General features: G+C 34.0%; 1 protein-coding gene across 1 annotated transcript; it reads left to right on the forward strand.

Moving 5' to 3' along the window:
* Window positions 1–346: 346 nt before the first annotated feature.
* On the forward strand, window positions 347–21,285 carry STK17B (serine/threonine kinase 17b; the record flags this gene model as incomplete). Its single annotated transcript, XM_080689667.1, has 7 exons — window positions 347–468; window positions 7,175–7,387; window positions 14,242–14,386; window positions 15,929–16,055; window positions 17,642–17,690; window positions 18,738–18,917; window positions 21,003–21,285. The coding sequence occupies 7 exons, from the start codon at window positions 347–349 to the stop codon at window positions 21,283–21,285; spliced, it is 1,119 nt and encodes a 372-aa protein (XP_080545793.1).
* Window positions 21,286–22,786: the final 1,501 nt, after the last annotated feature.

Genomic DNA, 22,786 nt, shown 5'->3' on the forward strand with positions numbered 1-22,786 from the left:
ATCTTACTAAATTGCTGAGAACAGTTTTATTCTAAAATGAAGTCAGTAGATTTATTCAGGTGCCATAGAGGTGCCAGCCAGTTTGTTTGTGCTCCAGTGTTACTTTCTGTGGGTAGAATGAGCTCTTTAAATCATCTTTTTTGATTTAAAAATCAAAAAAGATTTTTAAATCAAAAGGGGGAGACATTCTATCTTATTGCTATATTTGGAGCTGTATAATATAACATACATCCTGTCTGAGATAAAATCTTTTTTCTTAATTACATTTAAGTTATATCCTTTCTCTTCTCTTTTTTAAGTAGGTAAAAATTAGCCACTGGAAAAGCATATCTGGGAGTCATCTAACATGTCACGGAGAAGATTTGATTGCCGGAGTATATCGGGATTGCTAACTACAACTCCTCAAACTCCAATTAAAATGGAAAACTTTAATAATTTTTATACACTTACATCTAAAGAGCTTGGAAGGTAAGGAAACTTCATGATGTTTGTGCTGTTTAAAGTTTAATTTTGGATTCCTGTTTCTGTGTGCGGGTGTTTTATACTTGGGATTAAACCCAGGGTCATTCTACCTCCCAGCTACATCCTAGCCCTTTTTTATTTTTTGTTTTGCAACAAATCTGGCTAAGTTGCTCAGTCTCTACATTGCTGAGGCTGTCCTCAAACTTGTGATCCTCCTATTTCAGCTTCCCAAGCACTGGGATTATAGGCATTTGCCACCATGCCTGGCTTGGGTTTCCGTTTTTATAGTGATATAGAACTCATTTGGACCGTTAACAGTCATCATCTCTGTTGCTATTATACAGGGTCTAGTCTTACCTGAGGGAAGATCAGTTCTGTAGAGAATTAGGTACCTTATATCAAACATTTTATCCAGCTTGTGTCCCTAATAGGAAGTTTGTGTTCTCTAAGGCTGTGAATGGAAAGAAGCAGTTTATCACTGAGGACTGCTGAGCCCGTACCTGAGTCCTGTCATTTACTCGCTATGTAACCTCAAGTAAATTACTCTACTACTCTACTTCTTTTTTTTTTTTTTTTTTTTTTTGCGGGTCTGGGGATGGAACCCAGGGGCATTCAACCTCCGAGCTACACCTCCTGCCCTATTTTTTATTCTTTATTTTGAAACCGGGTCTCACTGAGTTGCAAAGAGCCTCACTAAGTAGCTGAGGCTGTCCGCGAACCGCGATCCTCCGGTCTCAGCCTCCCAAATGCTGGGATTACAAGAGCGTGCGCCACCACGCCCGGCTTACTCTACTTCTTGGTGCCATAGTTTCCCCATCTGAAGGAGCGATGGAGATAATAATCTATTGTCATCATGAAGGTTACATGCTTAATATTTGTAAAGTGCTTAATACAGTGTTATATAAGTTTTTGTTTAATTAATTTCTTTAAATTCCTGGGATATTGTGCTTGGCTAAAAAAGAAATAAGATGTTTCCCCTCCAGTACTTCTTTCCCAGTTAAGCAAAAACAGTTAATATCTGTAGGATAGTTCTGTATCATAAACAGTGAGTGTTCTATAAATAAAAGTCTGTACAAAATCTGCTTTGGCATAGGTTTTTTTTTCTTTCGTTTTTTGGAGGGGCTCTGTGGCACTCTGCTTCTGAGCGCTACACCCCCAAGGCCTATTTTATTTTTTTATTTTGAAACAGGGTCTAAATTGTGGAAGTCCTCCCTAAATTGCTGAGGCTGGCCTTGAACCTGTAATCTTCTTTTCTTAGCCTCCCAAGTACTGGGATTATAGGCATGCGCCACCATGCTCAGATAAGGTGTAATTTTTTTAAGGCCAAGCAATGACATGATATTATTAGACCAATTAGTACTATCCATTTAATAAATGTGAAAGTTATAAAGACTATGTCAAGTTAATTTATTCAGTATCTTCTGAGCCTTAAATTTGATTAATGAAAGGTTAGAAGATGATAGTCATTGATATCTTCAATTTGACTTTAGTTATGGGGTAAATGCTTTGGTTTATTTTAAAGTGGTTTACTAAGTCTATGTTTGTGTTGATAGATGTAAAGTAGTATGATATATATATATATATATATATATATATATATATATATATATATATATATTTTTTTTTTTTTTTTTTGGTACTGGGAGTAGAACCCAGGGGCTTTTCTACCTCTGGGCTATATTCCCAGACCTATTTTATATTTTATTTGGAAACAAGGTCTCACTAAGTTGCTGAGGGCCTCAGTAAGTAGCTAAGGCTGCCTTTGAACCTGTGTGATCCTCCTGTCTCAGCTTCCCAAGTGCTGGGATTACAAGTGTGTGCCACCATGCCCGGCTGATTTCTATATTTGAAGACCTCAGTGTGAAAACAGAAATTGAGCCATTAAAACAAACTTTTTTCTTGGTGGTCTTTTAAAATCTTAAGGTAGAGGCAAGGCCTGACTTCACTTTTTTGTATATTGGAGGAGCCTGCCTGTGTCTCTCTATACCTCCTTTCTTTCCTTCCTCCCTCCCTCCCTGTTTTTCAACAGGCATGTCAAATCTGTGTCATATGGCATCATATATTAGGAGAAATAGACTGCGCCATAAGTCAACCTCTCTCTGCTCCAGATCTAGAGTTGTATGATATATGTAGTCGTATAATTTCCTTCTGTTAAGTGAGAAGGTGGACTAGGTGTCACAATTTCCTTTTATTATGTTTGAAAACAATCTGAATAGGCAGTGGATATCAAGTCCTTAAATAGTACACACAATAAAAGGCATTCTTTTCTACTTTTCTAGACTATTATTTTGATGGATAAATTTACTCACATGTATTATTAAATTAACTTTACAAAGTAAGAGCTATTAAGGGAGCTAGATGCTATATAAAGTTTTTTTTTCTTTAAAGGTTTTGAAGTACTTAAATTTTGATGAGGACAGTATCACCAATTCTAAATTATTTTATAAATGAGGTGCCACCAGGAGTAACATTCTTACAATGATAAACTTGAATCAGAATGCATTTTGGAGCAAGAACTCATGGTAGGATGTGATTGGAACAAATTCAGAGTCAGGCGTGGTGGTGCACGCTTGTAATCCCAGCATTTGGGAGGCTGAGACTGGAGGACCGTGATTCGTGGACAGCCTTAGTTACTTAGTGAGGCCCTTTGCAACTCAGTGAGACCTGTTTCAAAATAAAGAATAAAAAATAGGGCTGGGGTATAGTTCAGAGTTAGAATGCCTCTGGGTTCCATTCTCAGTACTGAAAAAAAAAAGAAAAAAGAAAAAAATCCGATTGTTAGTATCTTCTAATATTGACATGAAAGATACCTATTGTCTTTCTTTGAATTCTTCCTGGCTAATGAGTCACATGCTAAATATTGATGTCTTTTCATGACTTTTCATCTGCCAAGAGTTTGCTTAAAGTTTTTTCAATAGGGTAACCAATCTTTATATACTATAGTAGAGTGAAAATTAGGATCAAAATCTTAGTTCTACTGAGGCTTGCACATACTGGTGTATATAAACATGTAATTCTAAGCATGTAGTGTACTACAGTTATCTTTCTAGATCAACTGGTTTTCTAAAATTTATTTTAAGATGTATTTATGCATTTATTTTTCTTGAGCAGTCTAAAAGCTAGTCAAGTATATTTTTTACTGTTCTCAAAAAACTTGCATTGTTCCTGTTTTTTAACATGTTGGGTCAGTTTTTTCTATCCCTCCCCCAGCTGAGGCAAGGTTTCTTAGGGCTTGTGGTTAGAAGGGTGAGGCAGATTCAGAAATAAACGTCAGCTTCCTTTGTGGCTAACCCTCCCCATCCCTTCACATTTTATTGTGTGTGCTAGAATGCAGAAGGGTAACTGCTAGACCTTTTCACTGCTGGGAAATCCAGTCAGCCTTGCCATTTTAGGGTGTGAATTAAGTATTATCTTTAAGGGTTTAGGTTTTCTTGAGTGTTTCAATTAATTTTTATATTGAAACAGTACATATTGAATATTACTTGTGAGACTTCTAAACTACAACTAGCATTTTAGAATGAAAAATACTTGTTTTTTTGCATAAGGCATCTTATAATTATGGCAAAGATATTTACTGTTTTCCAGTGTATAAATGATATAAACATATATAATTTTATTGTAATCCTAAACTTTTAAAAAATACAAATGTTTCAAGTATAGAATACTAAATAGCACCATATATGGTATTACATTAGGTATGTAACTCTGGCATTCATTCAGCAGATCCTTCAGTTCCTATTATGCATTAGTTTGCTAAGTGTGAATTTTATAATTCTATAATAGGTCACACATGTTGCCCTCAAGAACCTCTTACTTAGTGTTGAACATTGAGAGATAATCATAACTCAGTCATTTGGTTGCCTTTGCCCTTGATTAATGATACTATACTATATATAGTTAAGAAAGCCTCTCAAGAATAACAGAAAAAATAGATTTTAAAGTGTTAAATAATTTTGCTATTTGTTTCTGAGGGAATTTTGGCTTATCGATATAATCATAAAGTGACAGCAGAATAAAACTGTCACAATAAGTACTATAAACTATTTTTTGACATTCACAAATTTTTTTTTCTTTCTTTTTTTTTTTTGTGGTTCTGAGGATGGAACCCAGAGGCTTTCTACCTCTGGGCTACACTCCCAGACCTAATTTTTTAAATAATTTATTTGGAAACAGGGTCTCACTGAGTTGCTGAGAGCCTCACTAAGTAGCTGAGGCTGGCTTCGAACCTGTGCCATCCTCCTATCTCAGCCTCCCAAGTGTGGGGATTACAAGTGTGCACCACCACGCCTGGCTATACAGTTTTCTTGACTAGTTTCTATCTCCTAAATTTTACAAAATTAATTTCTCCATAAAGCCCCAAATTTCCTTTCTGTTTTAGACAATTCTTTACTTCTAAATCTAAGTAAGGATTGGCAGAAATAAGTTAAACTTCCTAGAGGAGAAAAAATCTAAAGGGAGGAATTGTTTTGTAGTGGTTAGAACAGAAAGTTAGAAATTCACATTCCAGTTTAATTCTTGGCACTCCAGTTCCATATGTGACCTTTCATGAGGTCATTTAGTCTTATACAGACTCAGTTTATCTGGTGTAAAATTTATAAAATGCCAGTGATTTGAATATAAAGTTAAGGATTGATTTACATTTGTGTGTGTTTATTGAAATACATTAATTTGTATCCTTTTGCATAGAGTAAGAAAGTATTTTCTAGTTAAAATTAAACATTCTCAAATCTTAAAGCTGCTTTCAAAGAATCAGGTTTTTACATGCAAGTTTTTTGGCTGAGGTAATGTTAGTAAATGTAGGAGCTAAATTTTAGCTCAGTTACTGTTTGTTTATTTAGTTTGTATTACTATACTTTTTAGTTTGGTTTCCAGTGCTTTCCATTGGCACTAATTTTGAAAATATGGGTAGTAAAGAGTAGGAATCTTTTTTATCATTGTATTTAAAATAGCAAGTAAAATACAATCAAACAATTTATTCTCCCACCCCCCACATTCTGTAAACACCAAGTGTGTTAAAAATTGTTTTCTTTGCTAGGGGTTGATATGCTGTATTAGGAATATATTGTTTTAGGAATGTATTCTTTTGTACTAGGAGTATATTCTGAGTGAATTGTGGTAAGGGGAGTTGTGGAACAAAAGTTACTTCTGGAAGACTTTATTTTAACCTGATTTGTTAGAACCAGAAACATAGAGTAAGCCTGAGGTTGAAGTTTCTTAATTTCAAATCCTGTAGACTCAGGCTTAAAAGATTTATAAATGAGCTTCAAAAATCTGAAACCTCTTTGTAATTGAACGTAAAACTTTATATTTGAGGGCATGTGTGCATTTTTTCTGGATAATCAAGTCAATAACTTTTTATTAGTTTTCCCAAGTAGTCTTTGACTCAAAATAACCTCAGGCCTTTGTGAAACTAAGTGTTGGGTGGCTGTGGGCTTATAATACACATATATACTGATGGAAACTATTTTTGGTGTGTTTTAAACTGGGGCTAAGATGTTAAGTTATGCTATTGGGGAGAGTGAAAACAATAATTTCTAAAATGATAAATGTAAGTTTAATGTATATGTTTTTACCTGGCTGTTGATAGCCCATTAATTTTCTTAGTTGATCATTCTATCTCTTTATCCATAGGATACTCTTAGGTATCTGTTACAGGCTTCATAGACTACTTAGCATCACCATGAAATATGCTGGCAAAACAATGACAAATGATAATAGTTATCAAGCTTGTTAAAAGTCATTTTCAAAGGCAAATTATTACATTAATAAAATTAAACAAGTCAAATACCCATTTTGCATTCATTTTAATTTTTATATTTAGAAAAAGCTATTTTAATTAGAGAATTGATGTGATACCCTATGAAGGGTACAATCTTTTGAAAGAGAACTGAGTTTAAATCTTTACCTTAATCTCTTCTCAGGGGTTTGCAAAACAGAATGAGGTTTACTTGGGATTGAACCTAGGAGCATTCTATTTCTGAGCTACAAACCAGCACTATTTTACTTTTTTATTTTGAAATGGTCTAGCTAGGTTGCTGAGAGTCTCACTACATTGCAGAGACTGTCCTTCCACCTGTGCTCCTCCTGTCTCAGCCTCTCAAGTACTGAGCTTATAGGTGTATGCCACCATGCCTGGCTCAGAGTGCATTTACTATACAAAATTGCTGTGGTACTCAAATGAAAAAATTTAACTCAAGAGTATGTATGGAGCCAGATGTGGTGGCGCACGCTTGTAATCCCCATGCTTGGGAGGTGGAGACAGGAGGATCATGCAGGTTCGAAGCCAGCCGCACTGGCTTAAGAGACCCTCCCTGTTTCCAAATAAAAATATGAAAAATAGGTATCTGGGAGTGTAGCTCGGAGGTAGAAGGGTTTCCAGAAACCCCAGTACCACCACCAAAAAAAAAAAAAAAAAAGAGTATATATGGAGATGGTAAGCAAATGAGGTTATCTTTTTTAATTGCAATGTATCATATTAATAATGAAGAATCAATATAACTTGAACTGTTATTAGAATAAGTCATATATGCTTTTTAGTGATAGCACTAAATTTTATAAGCATATGATGCTTGATTTAGAGAATATAGACAAAATCTAGGTGGCATGCATATTTGAAGTAATCAGTGTTAAATTTGAGGTATAGTAGTATGTGCAATATATTAATGTTTTGTGTGGAAAAGTTAAAATTGATTGTCCCTTTCTTTCCCTCCAGGGGAAAATTTGCTGTGGTTAGACAATGTATATCAAAATCTACCGGCCAAGAATTTGCTGCAAAATTCCTAAAAAAGAGAAGAAGAGGACAGGATTGTAGAGCAGAGATTCTACATGAGATTGCTGTGCTTGAATTGGCAAAGTCCTGTCCCCATGTGATTAATCTTCATGAAGTCTATGAAAATACAAGTGAAATAATTTTGATATTAGAATAGTAAGTATGTACTTTAATAAATTTAAGGTATATACTTTAATAAATTTTAATTGGTAGGATTTGAAATGTCAAAAATAAGAATGGTAAGATTATGATAAGAACTTCTAAAGATGATTTGGTAAAATATTAGAGATACAATTTATATTCAGATTTTTTCACAAGGCTAAATTTATAGTCTCACACACAGACAAAAACTAATATCAGAAGATAAATAGCAGTACAGTATTTGGGAAATGTGGTGAATAAGTATACTTTTATTTTGCCTAATAGTGTGGAAATAAATTGAAATTTTTCTGTAAAACAATCTAATGGGCAAATAGAATTGAAATCTCTTATATATTTGGTTCATTTTTCTGACCCCAAGGAGGACAGAAAGATAAACTGCATGAATGCCCCGCTAGAATGCTGTTGGATAAGGAGACATTTTTACTGTGTATGATATACAAAGCATTATGTTAAGAATTGTAGCTATAAGAAATAAAGTGTATGTTTTGTGAGTGAAAAATTAAAAACACCCAAACATTTAGCAATTCATGAGGGAGTGTGAATAGAAGATGGGCTAAGATAATTAGCTCATTAACCAATATATTGACATATGGCTCTTAAATGATGCCTTTATTTCAAGAACACTTGAAATATTTATTACAAGGAAGCAGAAAGTGTGCTTGAACATCTGTAGCAATTGGAAAAATATCAGCTAAATTTATGTTTAGTATGCTTTAGCTTCTGATAGTTTTTAATCTTTTTTATGATAACCTAAAGAGGTGAGTATTTTTTAGGAAAAAAGCATTAATAATTATATATTTTAGAAGCTAACTTGCATAATTCCCTTTCTAAATGTAAAAGTATATTATTCTTATTTTAGTATCCAGATATTTTGAGGATAATGAGATTTATTTACATATAAAAATACTTAGAACCGGGCGCACACTTGTAATCCCAGCATTCGGGAGGCTGAGAACGGAGGATCGTGGTTCACGGACAGCCTCAGCTACTTAGTGAGGCCCTCTGCAACTCAGTGAGACCCGGTTTCAAAATAAAGAATAAATAAAACAGGGCAGGGGCTGTAGCTCGGAGGTCAGATGCCCCTGGGTTCCATCCCCAGACCCGCAAAAAAAAAAAAAAAAAAAAAAAAAAAAAAAAAAATATATATATATATATATATATATATAATCATTGTTTTTGTTCCAGGAAATATATCCCCTGGAATCAACTGGTAAATGAAAATGCTGACTTTTCAAAACATTAAAAAAATATTTCATTTAAGAATGAATACAATGTACATTTTCCAAATTACCATGATAGCACATTAAGGCATGTTATAGCTCCTTCAAAATAAATTAGAATTGCAGAAAAGGCCAGGCTACTATCAATATGACTTTTTGTGATTTTTGTCAAAGATTCTTCAGCCTCCTTCCTTTAAATAATTATATATGTGCATAACATCTACATGTTTGACGTATGTGACATTTTTTGAAATTTGTAATGCAATACCATGTTTAAAGGGTTACTATGCATAGGAGCCTTGACTACTTTTATAAAATCATCTTTTGGGAACTTATTTAAGCAGTAACAAAAAATACATTGGAAAGTTTTGAAACATTCTATCCATAGAACTTATTCATATTCTGAAGATGGATTCTGGTGCCCTATCTAGTAAACCAGCAGAACTGTTACTGAACTCTGGACCTCTAGCTGGAGTGTAGCAAGCACTCATCATATGTTTGAGTGCACAGTAGACTTAATTTCTGACCAGAGTGACTAAGACTTAGTGATAGTGCTAGGACTTTGGCTAAATTACTATGCCTATCACTTTTGGGGTGGCATTGTCACATCAGATAGTTTGAGTTGATGGTAAAAATTTGGTCAGACATTACTATTTTAATAAGGTGGCATAATTTTTATATGGTAAAAACAAAATATTAGGATCTTTTACTTTCATAACTACTTAGTTTGATTTTTTTCCCCAAACTATCCTACAGACTCACTTTTTTTCTTTCCAAAATTTCAAATTTACCAAAAGATCTGGAAAAATGCAATGAAGAGTCTCTCTCTTTAATTCACCAATTATCAACATTTTGCCACATTTACTGAATCATTTGGAAGTTATACATATTTCTTCTTTGCATGATGAAGTATTCTGAAAAATAAGGTATTCTGCATAACTAATACCAGCATCAAACCCAAGAAAGTTAGCATTCATTTAGTAGTCTCATCAAATAGTGCATATACAATTTCTTTCTTTCTTTCTCTCTTTCTTTCTCTCTTTCTCTTTCTTTCTTTCTTTCTTTCTTTCTTTCTTTCTTTCTTTCTTTCTTTCTTTCTTTCTTTCTTTCTTTCTTTTTCTTTTGTGTTACTGGGGATGGAACCCTTCTAACTCCAGGCTACACTCCCAGACCTGTTTTATATTTTTCATTTGGAAACAGGGTCTCTTAAGCCAGTGTGGCTGGCTTCGAACCTGAGTGGTCCTCCTGTCTCCGCTTCCCAAGCACGGGGATTACAAGCCTGCGCCACCACGCCTGGTGGTTACAGATTTCTTTGTCTCCAAACTGTAGACCTATTTTTCTCCAGTGGAAAGGCAAATAAGGTTTCACATATTGTTATTTGGCTGTTGAACCTCTTTAGTCATTTTGTTGTGTTTTTCGTGACATTGATTACTTTGGGGAAAATCTGTATCACTTTTTACATGAAGTATCATACATTCTGGATTTCTGTTATAGTATTCCCCAAATTAGATTTTACCATTTTTTGTGAGAAGACTATATGGGTGATGTGTATTCCTCATTACATCACATCAGATGGCATTCATGTCAGGTTGCTTCATTATTGTTTTTTTTTTAAGTTTGAGCATAGTTAAAGTGGAATCTGTCAGCTATTCCACATATTGTAAAGGATCATTTCCTCTTTATAATTCATAAAGAATCTGTGTAGTGATATTTGGAGACTTTATGATCGATTTATTCTTTAACAGCTTTTTGTCCAGTGTTTTCAGTAAGATTACATACTTTCTTGATTTAGCTATTATAATAGATGTCAGAAAATGGTGATTCCTAATTTTATTATTCCTTCTTAATTTATTATGCTGGCATTCTTGTGTAAAAAGTACTTCCTTTCCTTTTTTCTACCTTTTTAATATCACTATGAACTCATGGTTTTGTTAATTAGACTAATGTAACATGAACCTAAAATAATCTACTGTGTTTTAATTTATGGGTTCTAATCAGTTTCTGCAACTATTTTCTCTGTGTACAGGATGTGGGTATGGGAGTTGTCTCTAGTATGGTGGTTGAATCTAGGGATGCTCTACCACTGAGATTATACTCCCAGCCTTTTTGCTTTTTATTCTGAAATAGGGTCTAAGTTGCCTACTCTGGCCTTGATCTCTCAGTCCTCCTGTCTCAGCCTCCCAAGTACTGGGATTACAGGTGTGTGTCTCTACACACAACTCCCTATATATATTTTTTAGATTGAAATTGTTCCAGGTTTATCCGTGGTTAAGTTTATCAAGTAGCTTTTAAATCTGTTTCCTGTATCCTTTTGATATAGTCTCATTAGTGTTTGAGAACATTCCTGTTTTTTGGGCAGCAAGATTTCCAAGATCACTTTGCATCTTCCCTGACCCTACCTGTAATCAATCTACTCTCCAAGAATTTCTGTTTTTTAGTGGGAAATGGTATTTAGAAACCAAGATATGGGTGCTGAGCATGTTCCTTGTTAATAGTTTGATCATTATTTCTAGGCATTTTCTAAGAATAATGTTAAGAAATCATAGTTTTGAAAAATCATGAGTTGATTCCCATAGCTCCAATTCAAGTTCATCACCACGAGATTCTTCATCACCTCTCACATTCTATAGTTTTATCTCATTTCTACCACAATGAATTTGCCTTTCCCACAGTGCATATAAAATAATTTCGGTGTAACAATACTAATGACACTGCCAACAGTAAAGTTTGACTTTTTTTGCATTCTTTTTTGTAAACACTAAGAGTATATATTCAGAGTTATATAGTTAGGTAGGTATGTTTGCTTCTATTTATATTGTTAGGATTTGATCTATTAAACCCTTTAAAGATTGTTTTTAAAAAGACTTGATTTAAAATTTGAAGATATATAGAAATGTATACTATAAAATCTTGTTTCCATTCCTGTTCTAGTTTTTCCCAGCCAGTCTTTATAGGTAAATCCTATCTATCCATTTCTGTCTCATGCCTTTTTAAACATTATTGTTTTTCAAACCCAAGTCCTCACACATGCTAGGGAAACACCACTGACATAAACATTTACCCCCTGACTCATTCTTTATGTGTTTATTGCTTTCAAATGTAAGTTGTATACATTTATACTTTCCTCTCTTACTTATAGTAAAAGTAGAATATTATTTATACTCATCTGAACCTTCCTTTAAAAAAAAACAAACTTAACAATATATCCCAGAAATCATTCTATGTTAGTTTATAGTCATCTTTTATTGCTGCTACTCTATTACTATAATATTGGGGGGAGGGTTCCAGGGGTTGAAACCAGGGCCTTATGCATGCTACATGTATTTTACCACTGAGCTTATACAGTCTCATAGAATGGCTGTTTTTAAAATGGCTGCCTAGTACGCCCAGGCAGTCACCCCTGTAAGCATTCTGCTATCTTGTGTTTTACTTCCTAGGCACCATGAAGTGCTTTCCATGATTTTCTGTTTTTTTTTCTTGGATTTTATATCTTATAAAGTGTCTAGAGAAGAATTTATTTTAAGATAATCTACAGTGTCAGCTCTTCATTCTATTTGCTTATAATTGCATTAGTAATATTACCTAATATGACTTTATTAGTAACATTATCTGAGAGTCTTTGTAGGAGTATGTTTAAACCACATTCTGTTTTGAGAGACATTGTTTAATTAACATTAAGTATAGTAACCAGAAAGGGAAGGGGTGAAGGTGTCACTTCCAGCCTGTGCCATGGGTTTCCACACTTCTCCCAAAAGCCCTTGAAAAAGGGCATGCGAGGTAAACACTGATATGCAGACTAACAGCCACCAGGAGCAGTCTGAATAGGAACTGGTCATGAAGATGAATTTGTTTCTTTTTTAGGTTAAAAAATAATTTGAATTTCCAATATTGTCTTCCTAAACCATATTTTGGAGTTCACTACTATAAATTAATCACAAACTAAATTTTCAATATCCAGATTATCTGCACCTTGACACAGATATAAAAGTTAATTTTTTATAAATTTTCAGGGAGTTTTGATGGTTGGTGGGATTGAAATCAATTGTATATGACTGGAGCTTTCACATGTACTCCTTACTAGTTGTCCTACAGTGTAAAGCAGCAAATCTTTATGGCCTCTCCTGTTGCTGTGCACTTATGGCATAATTACTAGTTGTAGCTGCAGTATGAAGTGTCAGTCCCTGTAACTTTCAACATGGTACTCAGATTTGAGACCACCATTATTTTTTTCTTTTCATTGCTTCTTATGACATGTTTCTTCCTCCTGGAAGTCACAGATACTTATGAATCTCAGTTCCAGCCCTTCTGGAGAACGACTGCTCATTCATCATTCATTATTTAAGTAAACATATAATGGAATACCTTCTACATCCTGGCCACTGTGCTTGATGCTGTGGGCACTTCAGTGAATCAGAGAAATAAAGATAATAGTATTTTCTAGAGCGAGTTTCTATTTTATCACATAGAATACACTTTAATTGAATATTCCAAAGCATGATTTGATGAATAAGCCATCTAGATTTTTTTTGTATACTATTTTGACTGATAATTTTATCCTTTTTTTTGTGATACTGGGGTTCCTGGAAACCCTTCTACCTCCAGGATACACTCCCAGACACCTATTTTTTATATTTTTTTAAATTTGGAAACAGGGTCTCTTAAAGCCAGCGAGGCTGGCTTTGAACCTGTGTGATCTCGTATCTCTGCCTCTCAGCACGGGGATTACAAGCGTGAGCCACCACACCCGGCTAATTTTATCTTATATATAATCCTCAAAAAAGAAATTGGTTGAGTTTAATGATACCTCTGTCTTGTAGAAGAGGAAATGCAAATCAGTGATAAGACCCCACATGATATTGCTGGTAAATAACAGATTTAGGATTTAGATTCAGATTTGATTCCAAAGCTAGGGATTTTTTTTTTTTACTATGCCTTTTTTTAAAATCTAGATTCCAACTCTTACTATATGTACATAGTATATTCTTTTTGGTTCTGGCCCCAGATATTCTGCAGGAAGCTGTAATACCAGGATATAGAGTGCAGATTTCTACCCATATTATGCAAATTCATATTTTGGCCTCCTGATTACTGTGTGACCCTTACAAGTTGCTTAACCTCTTTGTACCTGTTTCTTCATCTGTAAAATAGGAGTAATAACCACCTATCTCACATGGTTATCATGAGGATAAAAATAGATGATATTCATACATATATACACACACACACACACACACACACACATATATATATATATATATATATATATATATATATATATATATATACAGATATGTCTATAGAGAGAGCAGCTCAAAGTTTTAGCTACTGTTTTTACTCTTTTTAATCCAGAGTTATAACAGACTACATTATTGGCTTAAAAGCAATTCAATTAGATTATTAACCATTTAAGTAATAGTAATATTTTTATTTATTTATTTTATTTAAGTTTTGAAGCCCCACCCTTAAGTGTGTTTGTACATATATATGTATACATGTGCATTTACATATACATATATGTTTATATATACATATCTACACACTAATGTTTAGATGGTTGTGTTTCTGTTAATGAACAGTATTTTTAGGTAAATGACGTTAAAGGTTCGTATTACTTGAATTTTATTTCAGTGCTGCAGGTGGAGAAATTTTCAACCTGTGTTTACCTGAGCTGGCTGAAATGGTCTCTGAAAATGATGTTATCAGACTCATTAAACAAATACTTGAAGGAGTTTATTATCTACATCAGAATAACATTGTGCACCTTGATTTAAAGGTAAGGTAATGTGATTAAAGTAACACAACATCTGTGACCCTTTTCTGCTCTTGGTGTGCAGAATTTTAAGCTTGTATTGATAGGAAAGTAATCACATGGGGGTCGTCTGGACTATACTGGGTGCATTCTTTGCCTTCCTACATGCTACATGGACTTCACTCTTAGATGAAACCATCTACCTCTGAAATATTCATTTCTAATCTCTGTCTCTGAAGCTTTGTTCTTACTAATCTTCATTCCTTTGCTCCTATTATGCTAATTCACCTTTCTCTTGAGATTTTCAATCTTTTGTCTCTTTCAGATTATTCGGGTTCCTTACACAAGCCCTGAAACTTCAGCCTTTCAGTGTTACTGTCCTTTCTCCTTATCATTCCTCCACAGCCACCCTGTGGACCTGAAAGTCTGTATTAATTTCTCTCTTATATTCTGAATATTGGTCTCTTCTATATTCAGTCTTTGTGTATAATCATTGACTTCCTCGGCCACAGTACTACTACTACTACTACTACTACTACTACTACTACTGATAATAATAATAATAATAATATAGTAATAATAATAGTAATAATTCCCAAATCTCTTACCTACAGCCCAGAACTCTTTTCTAATTTTCAAATCCTTTTTGTCCAGCTGTAAGTTGAATACCATTTTAATGTCCTATAGAAACTTTAAAATGTACATTCTCAAACTGGACTTGTCATTTTCCCCTTTCTCTTACCCCATTTTCAGAAGAAAAAAAATACTTTTGTGTATTGAGCTTCCCTGAATGTAATCCTGACTGTATACCATGAAGCCTGAGGTTGACAGTACAGACAGAGCCTTGCCTTTTATTCTGTGTTAGTCTCTGTGAATTGATAATGAACGAGCAGAGCATAAGATGTTCCTAGAGTTAAGAGATCTTTTACACAGACTTTGGGAATGCCACCTCTGTGCTGATATGGGTTTTGACTGCAGCAGGGAACTTCATCATAGGCCACAGGCCTACAATAATAAAGCAAAGTCACCTGGTTCCCAGGCGATGGATGAAGTGAGCCATGCATCTTATTGTCTAAGCCACAAACCTGGGAAAGGTCAGGTCCAGAAAGTCCAGAACCATCACACTGTACTATGCCATTCTCTGCTTCTGAAAATATCTGCTGCATGTTGATTCCTTCATGCCTTCTATTGCACATGTTCCTCTACCTCTGAGACTCATTTTAAGCATCATCTCTCCTGCATCAAGTCTTGCAAAAGTCCTTCTTAGACTTTTTTATAGGCATAATAAAGTAGTTTCATCTCTACTAAATGAGTACTCTACATATCCTGATTAATCAATCTATTTAATTTGTTATCCCCTTATACTGAAAATCCTTTTTAAGTACGTTATTTTACTTTAGACACCATTGAATGTATAACTTTACTAAATGGTAGTTTAATAAATGTTGAATGAGTGATTCGATGAAATGTATACTAGGTAAGCCATAAATTCCACTTAATTAACCTCCAAACTGAGGCTAGTATTTTATTTTACATTTCTTATCCTTTTTGTTGTGTTTTATTTAGCCACAGAATATATTGTTGAGTAGTATATACCCTCTTGGGGACATAAAAATTGTAGATTTTGGAATGTCTCGAAAAATTGGGAATGCATGTGAACTTCGGGAAATCATGGGAACACCAGAATACTTAGGTAAGAATTTCCATTTATTTTCTACCATTTTGAAATTTATTAAGTAAAAGATACCTCTTTAAAACTATTTAGAGCATGTAGTTCCAGGAGTCATTTGGTTCAAGTACTATTAATACATTGAAACTTGTTTATGACACATTTAAGTGAGCTATAGTGAATATAGAACTATTGAAACATTCATGATTCACAGTACATTGATTATTTAAGTGTAAGATTTTAGTATATGTGTGTAAAGGCTTTATATATAAGGAAGAAAACATGAGTGAGAAGGAAGTTAAGGAATAGGATAAAAGTGGAAAATAGAGAGAAACTGAATCAAATGGCCCGTGGTGCCTTTGCATAGATCTTGCTTCTCCTGTCTGGTCCCAGCTCCAAAGCTCTTATCATTGTACATATCTTCAGTTTTGCAGAAATTGTCAGGAGGACAACTTGTTTGTTGCTGCTTCTTTACTGTGAAGTTATATTTAGGGTTATGAAAGGAGGATTTTGAAGAAAAGCACCAAAAGAAACCTATGATTAGGTACTAGGAATATTTTACTAAATCAAGAAATTAATCATGCACATGAAAGATTCTTATTAAGTTGTACGAAGCAGCATATAAATGTAAAGCATTTTTATTTGTAGTACTGATACTTTTACCTTTCTACTGTTTTGGATGTGGATATCCCTGTGTAGATTTTGAAAAGCTATAGCTGAATAGAACAGGTACCATGAAGTAAAGGCAGTTGTCTTTGATAAATAAAAAAGCAAATTACAAATGTTGAACACTAATAGGGACTACAGTATCCTAGAATAAATTGCTGTAATTATTGATAATGAAGCCCACAGAAGTATGTGACAAGGTTATGGGTAGTTTAATGGAGACTGAAAATGTATATAACTCAAAGACTTTGCTGACAAAAATTTTAGGTTTTAGAAAACTTTTTTTGGCAAAATTGTAAAACCGTATTATGACACAAGAAATTTATTTTTTAATCACAAATCATAGTTGGGCTTTACTAGTTTGAAATAGTAATGTTTAGAAAATACAGTGAATTTATTTTGTACTTTTTTTTTCTTGGCAGGAAAAGAGAGCTGGAAATTAAGTACTTAGAAAATTAGGTTTCTGATAGTTGAAGAGGGGTATTTAATCTATTTAAAATCTAGCATTTCTGAGATATATAATTTCCCCATAATGTCATTATAAATGTATGTGATCCTGTTTAGCCTGAAAAATCAACCTAATAAAGCAAATTAATCCCTAACAAAGTAATAAAATTAAAAGTTTGAAAAGATTCTAGCTTCTAACATTTTTCTTTGTAATTGTTTTTTTCTGAGATTAACCTTAATGAGTTGGCTGTTTTTAACTACATAGCTACCAATTACTTCAAGAATATTTTCAGTGTTTTGAACCATCTAGTCATATAATTTGTTCGAAATTAGATATGTTTAAGTGTCCAGTTATATAGGATAATTAAAACTATGCCAAATTTCTGTTGATCTTATATCACTCAGCTTTTCAAATTAAAGTCAGTTCTAATTTAGTATAAAGTAATTTTCTAGTTGTTAAATTTATATTGATTTTGAATTTTTATTTTCTTTTTCAGCTCCAGAAATACTAAACTATGATCCCATTACCACAGCAACAGATATGTGGTACGATTCTGCTAGTTATCTAAATGCCTTCATTGAAAGTTGGGTAATATATGTTCTGGGGTTCTTTGATTCCAAGTATAAATAGTAAGGCTTTCTTTATCTTATTTGAGTATAATTATCATTGATATTCAAGTATCACTACTAATTGTCCATCCTTTTTAAGTAACACTTAAGCTTTGAGCCAAAGGTACATAAGTAAATAGGAACATTGCTTTTTATGAGGAATACTCAGTTGGGTAAAAGAAAAATAGACACAGTGCAGGGCCACATATTCTGTAATAAAGGTAAAATGCTAACTAAGCCTGGATGAAGCCACAATGTTAGGCTCCGCCTAACAATGGGAGGCATCTGTTCCAGGTCTACTTGGCGAAAGTATTCACCAAGTAGAAAAATGAGGTCAGGTGTACACAAAAGTTTGGTTTTATGAAGGTACATCTCTAATGATTTTTGAGTTTTTGTGACTAGCAGAGAGAGAATATGATAGAAAGGAGAACTGGAATTGCCACTGGAATTTCTTTTGAGACCACAGGTGGAGACTGACTTGATAGGCCAAGTGGAAGAGTTATTTCCCATATTTTGTGAAGCTGCTAATGAGTTTGCCAAGGGAGGAAAAAAAAAACCTATGGCTACATAAGTTTATGAAACATGTTCTGTAACTTTAAGCACAATTATTTTAGTTTTATGATATAAGAATTTCTAAAAGCAATTTCAGCCAATAGTTTCAATACCAGTTTTTTTTTCTTTTTTCTTTTTGTGGTATTAGAGTTTGAACCCAGGAGCACTTTACCTCCAAACTATACTTCCACCTTGTTTTTTTATTATTATTACTTTGAAACAGTGTCTTGCTAAATTCCTTAGGGCCTCCCAAAGTTGCTATACCTGACTTCCAACCTGGAATCCTCCTGTCTCAGCCTCCAAAGTACTGGGATTACAGGCATGTGCCACCATGCTCAGCTAATGTACCAGTTTTGAAGACAGGAATTTGTAGAGTATCGATTGTACTTCATATTAACATTTAAAAATTTTTTAAATTATGTTTCTTCTCAGGAATATTGGTATCATAGCATATATGTTGTTAACTCATACATCACCATTTGTGGGAGAAGATAATCAAGAAACATATCTCAATATTTCTCAAGTTAATGTAGACTATTCAGAAGAAACTTTCTCGTCAGTTTCACAGCTGGCCACAGACTTTATCCAGAGCCTTCTAGTAAAAAATCCAGAGTAAGTAATAACATTAATTTATGTGAATACTATTATAAAATAAACAATATGTATCTGTTAAGAAGTATACCTAGGTTTCAGGTAAAGCTGGGCGTGCTGGCGCACACTTGTAATCCTCGTGCTTGGGAGGCTAAGACAGGAGGATCGCACAGGTTCGAAGCCAGCCTCAGCTACTTAGTGAGGCTCTCAGCAACCTAGTGAGACCCTGTTTCCAAATAAAAATATAAAATAGGTCTGGGAGTATAGCCCAGAGGTAGGAGGCCTCTGGGTTCCACCCCCAGTACAACCAAAAAAAAAAGAAAAGAAAAAAAGTTTCAGGTAAAATGGAGAAAGGTAATATGAAAGAAAATTAAATAATGAATATATAACTTCAAATAGAACACATATAATGGGAACCTTGGAACAAGAAGTTTTGGGTTATTTCTTTCTCAATTGGCTACTAATAGCTAGAACAGCTAGAAATAGAAAGTTTACCATACATATTGCAGTTATAAGACTTTGTTAGGAGTGATTTATAGCTAAAGAATTATATATGCCAGGTATGGTGGTGCACGCCTCTAATCCCGTACTGGGAGGTTGAGACAAGAGAATCATAGGTTCAAGGCCAGCCTTAGCAACTTTGAAAGACTTTCAGCAGCCTAGCAAGACCCTGTTTCAAAACAAAAAAAGGCTGAAGATGAGCCGGGTGTGATGGCACATGCTTGTAATCCTAGCATTTGGGAGGCTGAGACAAGAGGATCTCGGTTCTCGGACAGTCACAGATACTTAGCGAGGCCCTTTACAACTCAGTGAGACTCTGTTTCAAAATAAAGAATAAAAAATAGGGCTGGGAGGTAGAATGCCCCTGGGTTCCACCCCTAGTACCCACCTCCATACATACACACAAAAGGCTAAAGTAGTAACTTGAAGGCAGACTCTCCCTGGGTTCAACCTCTAGTACCCCCCAAAAAAAGTTTATAGTTATAAAGTATATATTACTGACTGTCATATCTTGAAGGATCAAATACTTTAATGGCCTCCTGTGGAAGGAACTCAACTGTGTTTCAGGACTCTTACTCATTGGCAACTTAACGGCAAGAAAATGAAAAGTTAGTCTTTACCCAGAATCATCCCTGTTTACTCTTTTAAAATTATCATTATTATAGCAGTACAGGCTTTATTGCCTGGCTTCACATAGTGTAGAAGATGTGACATAGTACCTTGGGCTGAGCTCCTGATTTTTCTACTTTTTAGTCTTTTAGCTCCAACAATTATATAATTCCTGGAGAATCAGTTTTCTCATCTGCTAAAAAAAAAAAAAACTCATAATTGTCATAATTATTTTATTGGGTTAATTCAAGTCCAAACAACCCGTTCTAGCTATATTTTAGACACATATGGTTTTTTAATAGAAACAGTTATAATACTGTAGTTTCAAATATAAACAATTTTTGTTTTCTTAAATTTTTAAAATATATTCCAAAATTTCTATAATGAACACATTTGTTTTGTTACAATCAGAAAAAAAAAAACTATATGTAAAATAAAGTATCAAGAAAACATATACCAAAGAGTGGTTATATTAAGATTAGAGTTACACTTGTAGGTGGATATTTGCTTTTTTTGAAAAATTGTGATTGATGATGGTATTATTTCATAATAGAAACCAAAAATTAAAAATTCAAGGTGTTAGATAAACATCATTGAAGATTAACCTTTGTTTTCCAAGAGTTAGAAGTTACTGCTTCTTAACACAAAATACTAATCCCAATATCTTTTAAGAGGGCCACATTCAGTGACCTAACTTCATTTCATGAGACTCACCTCTTAAAGGTTCCCCCACCTCCCAGTAGCTCCACAAGATGGTGGCCAAGCTTTTGGGGAAAATTCAAGCTTCTTGATATCTTTCTTCCTTTATCTGTTAAATAGTACCTATTTCATAAGTTTCCTGGGATTATTAGGTAGTATATTAGAAACATATGGAATATTCCTTGGCATAATTAAGCATTCAGTAAATATTAACTTCTATTATGTCTGTAATCTACACTGAACACCTTTTCGACTTGATTTTAGTGCTCAAATTTCCTTTTGTGCTTTCTTTCAAAGGAAAAGACCAACAGCAGAAACGTGCCTTTCTCATTCTTGGCTACAACAGTGGGACTTTGGAAGCTTGTTTCACCCTGAAGAAACTTCCAGCTCCTCTCAGATTCAGGAACATCCAATAAGGTCCTCTGAAGATAAGACTTCTAAATCCTCCTGTAATGGAACCTGTGGTGACAGAGAAGACAAAGAGAATATTCCAGAGGATAGCAGCATGGTTTCCAAAAGATTTCGCTTCGATGACTCTTTGCCCAATCCCCATGAACTTGTTCCAGATTTGCTCTGTTAGCATTTTTGTCTTCGACTCATTTGGATTGACTGAAATTTGAAATCTACTCCAGTGTGAAACTGTGGTTTGTAGCTTCTCATATATGACATGTTTATATTTTAAATGCACTTTTGCATAGGAGAACTTAAGGAAATGTTTTGAAGTTAAATTTCTAGTTGCTAGCTTATTATTTCCTGAGAGCTCCACAGAAAAGGAAATATTTAAAAACAGGACAAAAGATAAAATTTTATGTGTAAGCGGACATCTTAAAGAATTCAAGTTCAAATGGACTTCTAAAAATTTTTTGCATATCAGGAAAAAAGTAATTTCAGTTGTATTGTGGTTGCTATAAATGGAACAAAATGAAGTCATTGGAATTTAGTAGGTTTCCTAAAGTGAATCCTATACCGTGACTCATAATTTGTTTTAAAAAACCTGTAAAGTTTATGTGGAATATATACTACTTTATAGATGCTTCAGAGATATATTTCAATTGAAAATGCCTTTCAATTTGAAACTGTATAAAATTGCCATTATATATAATCTACTTATGTGAGAGAGGTCCTTTAACAAGAGCAAAGAGGAAGTTAGATATGATCAGGGATATTCTTTGCAAGTTGGGACAAAGAGTAACATGGCTTTATTTTGTAATTCAAATGGTCTTTTGCCCACTATTCACATACTTTGGAGCTAATAAAACCTTGAAGATGAAGAATACATGGTATGCAAGTATAGTGTTTCATTCTCTAGAGTTTCTAGAGTAGAAGAGACTTGGGTAAGCTGAATGTGCTCTATTTTTAGACAGTGTTAAGTATTGATTATAAAAGAAAATGTTGGCAGACTCAGGCCTCTACTGGATTTTAAATGTCTCCTAAGAATAGATGTCCATTCAGAGTTCCAAAAGTATGTGTAAAGATTATTACAGCCCCAGTAGGACTGTTAACCAGTGCGAGGTCAGCAGTAGCAAGGTGATGTAATCATACATCATGAGGACAGTAGGCTCTTCTAACATTCTGTGTGAAGCCCTGGTGGTTGAGCAGGCGAGCATAGGCCACTGCAGGTTGCCTATAAATACAGTACAGAGGAAGAGTCTAGGGAGAGCAGGACATTTGACCAATGGCCGGAAACATGTTCAGTTCTAATTCAGATAGGACCTACTTATTTTTAGTAATATTTGATGAATTATTTCTACCTGTGACCATGAAAAATCTTCTATAGTATGTTAGGATAGCTGATCTCATGATCATGTTAGTATAGCAAATTGTATGTTAACAACAACAAAACCCCTCATGTTCCCTCTATTAATACTACTCTGAAGAAATTTAAATTCTTAAAATTTGATTGCAAATTCTATAGATAACCTAAAATTGTTTCATATTTAGCCACTGAGTTACTTTCTTTGATTAAATGGTGAATCCCTTTAACATATGCAGCATTTTTAAAGGAAAATGTATTTCTACTTATGTGTATATGTGTGTGTATATGCATATGTGTAAATGTATAGGTATATGTATATATGTAT

The sequence above is a fragment of the Muscardinus avellanarius genome (assembly GCF_963383645.1).
Source record: "Muscardinus avellanarius genome assembly, chromosome: 2".
NCBI classification, from domain to species: domain Eukaryota; kingdom Metazoa; phylum Chordata; class Mammalia; order Rodentia; family Gliridae; genus Muscardinus; species Muscardinus avellanarius.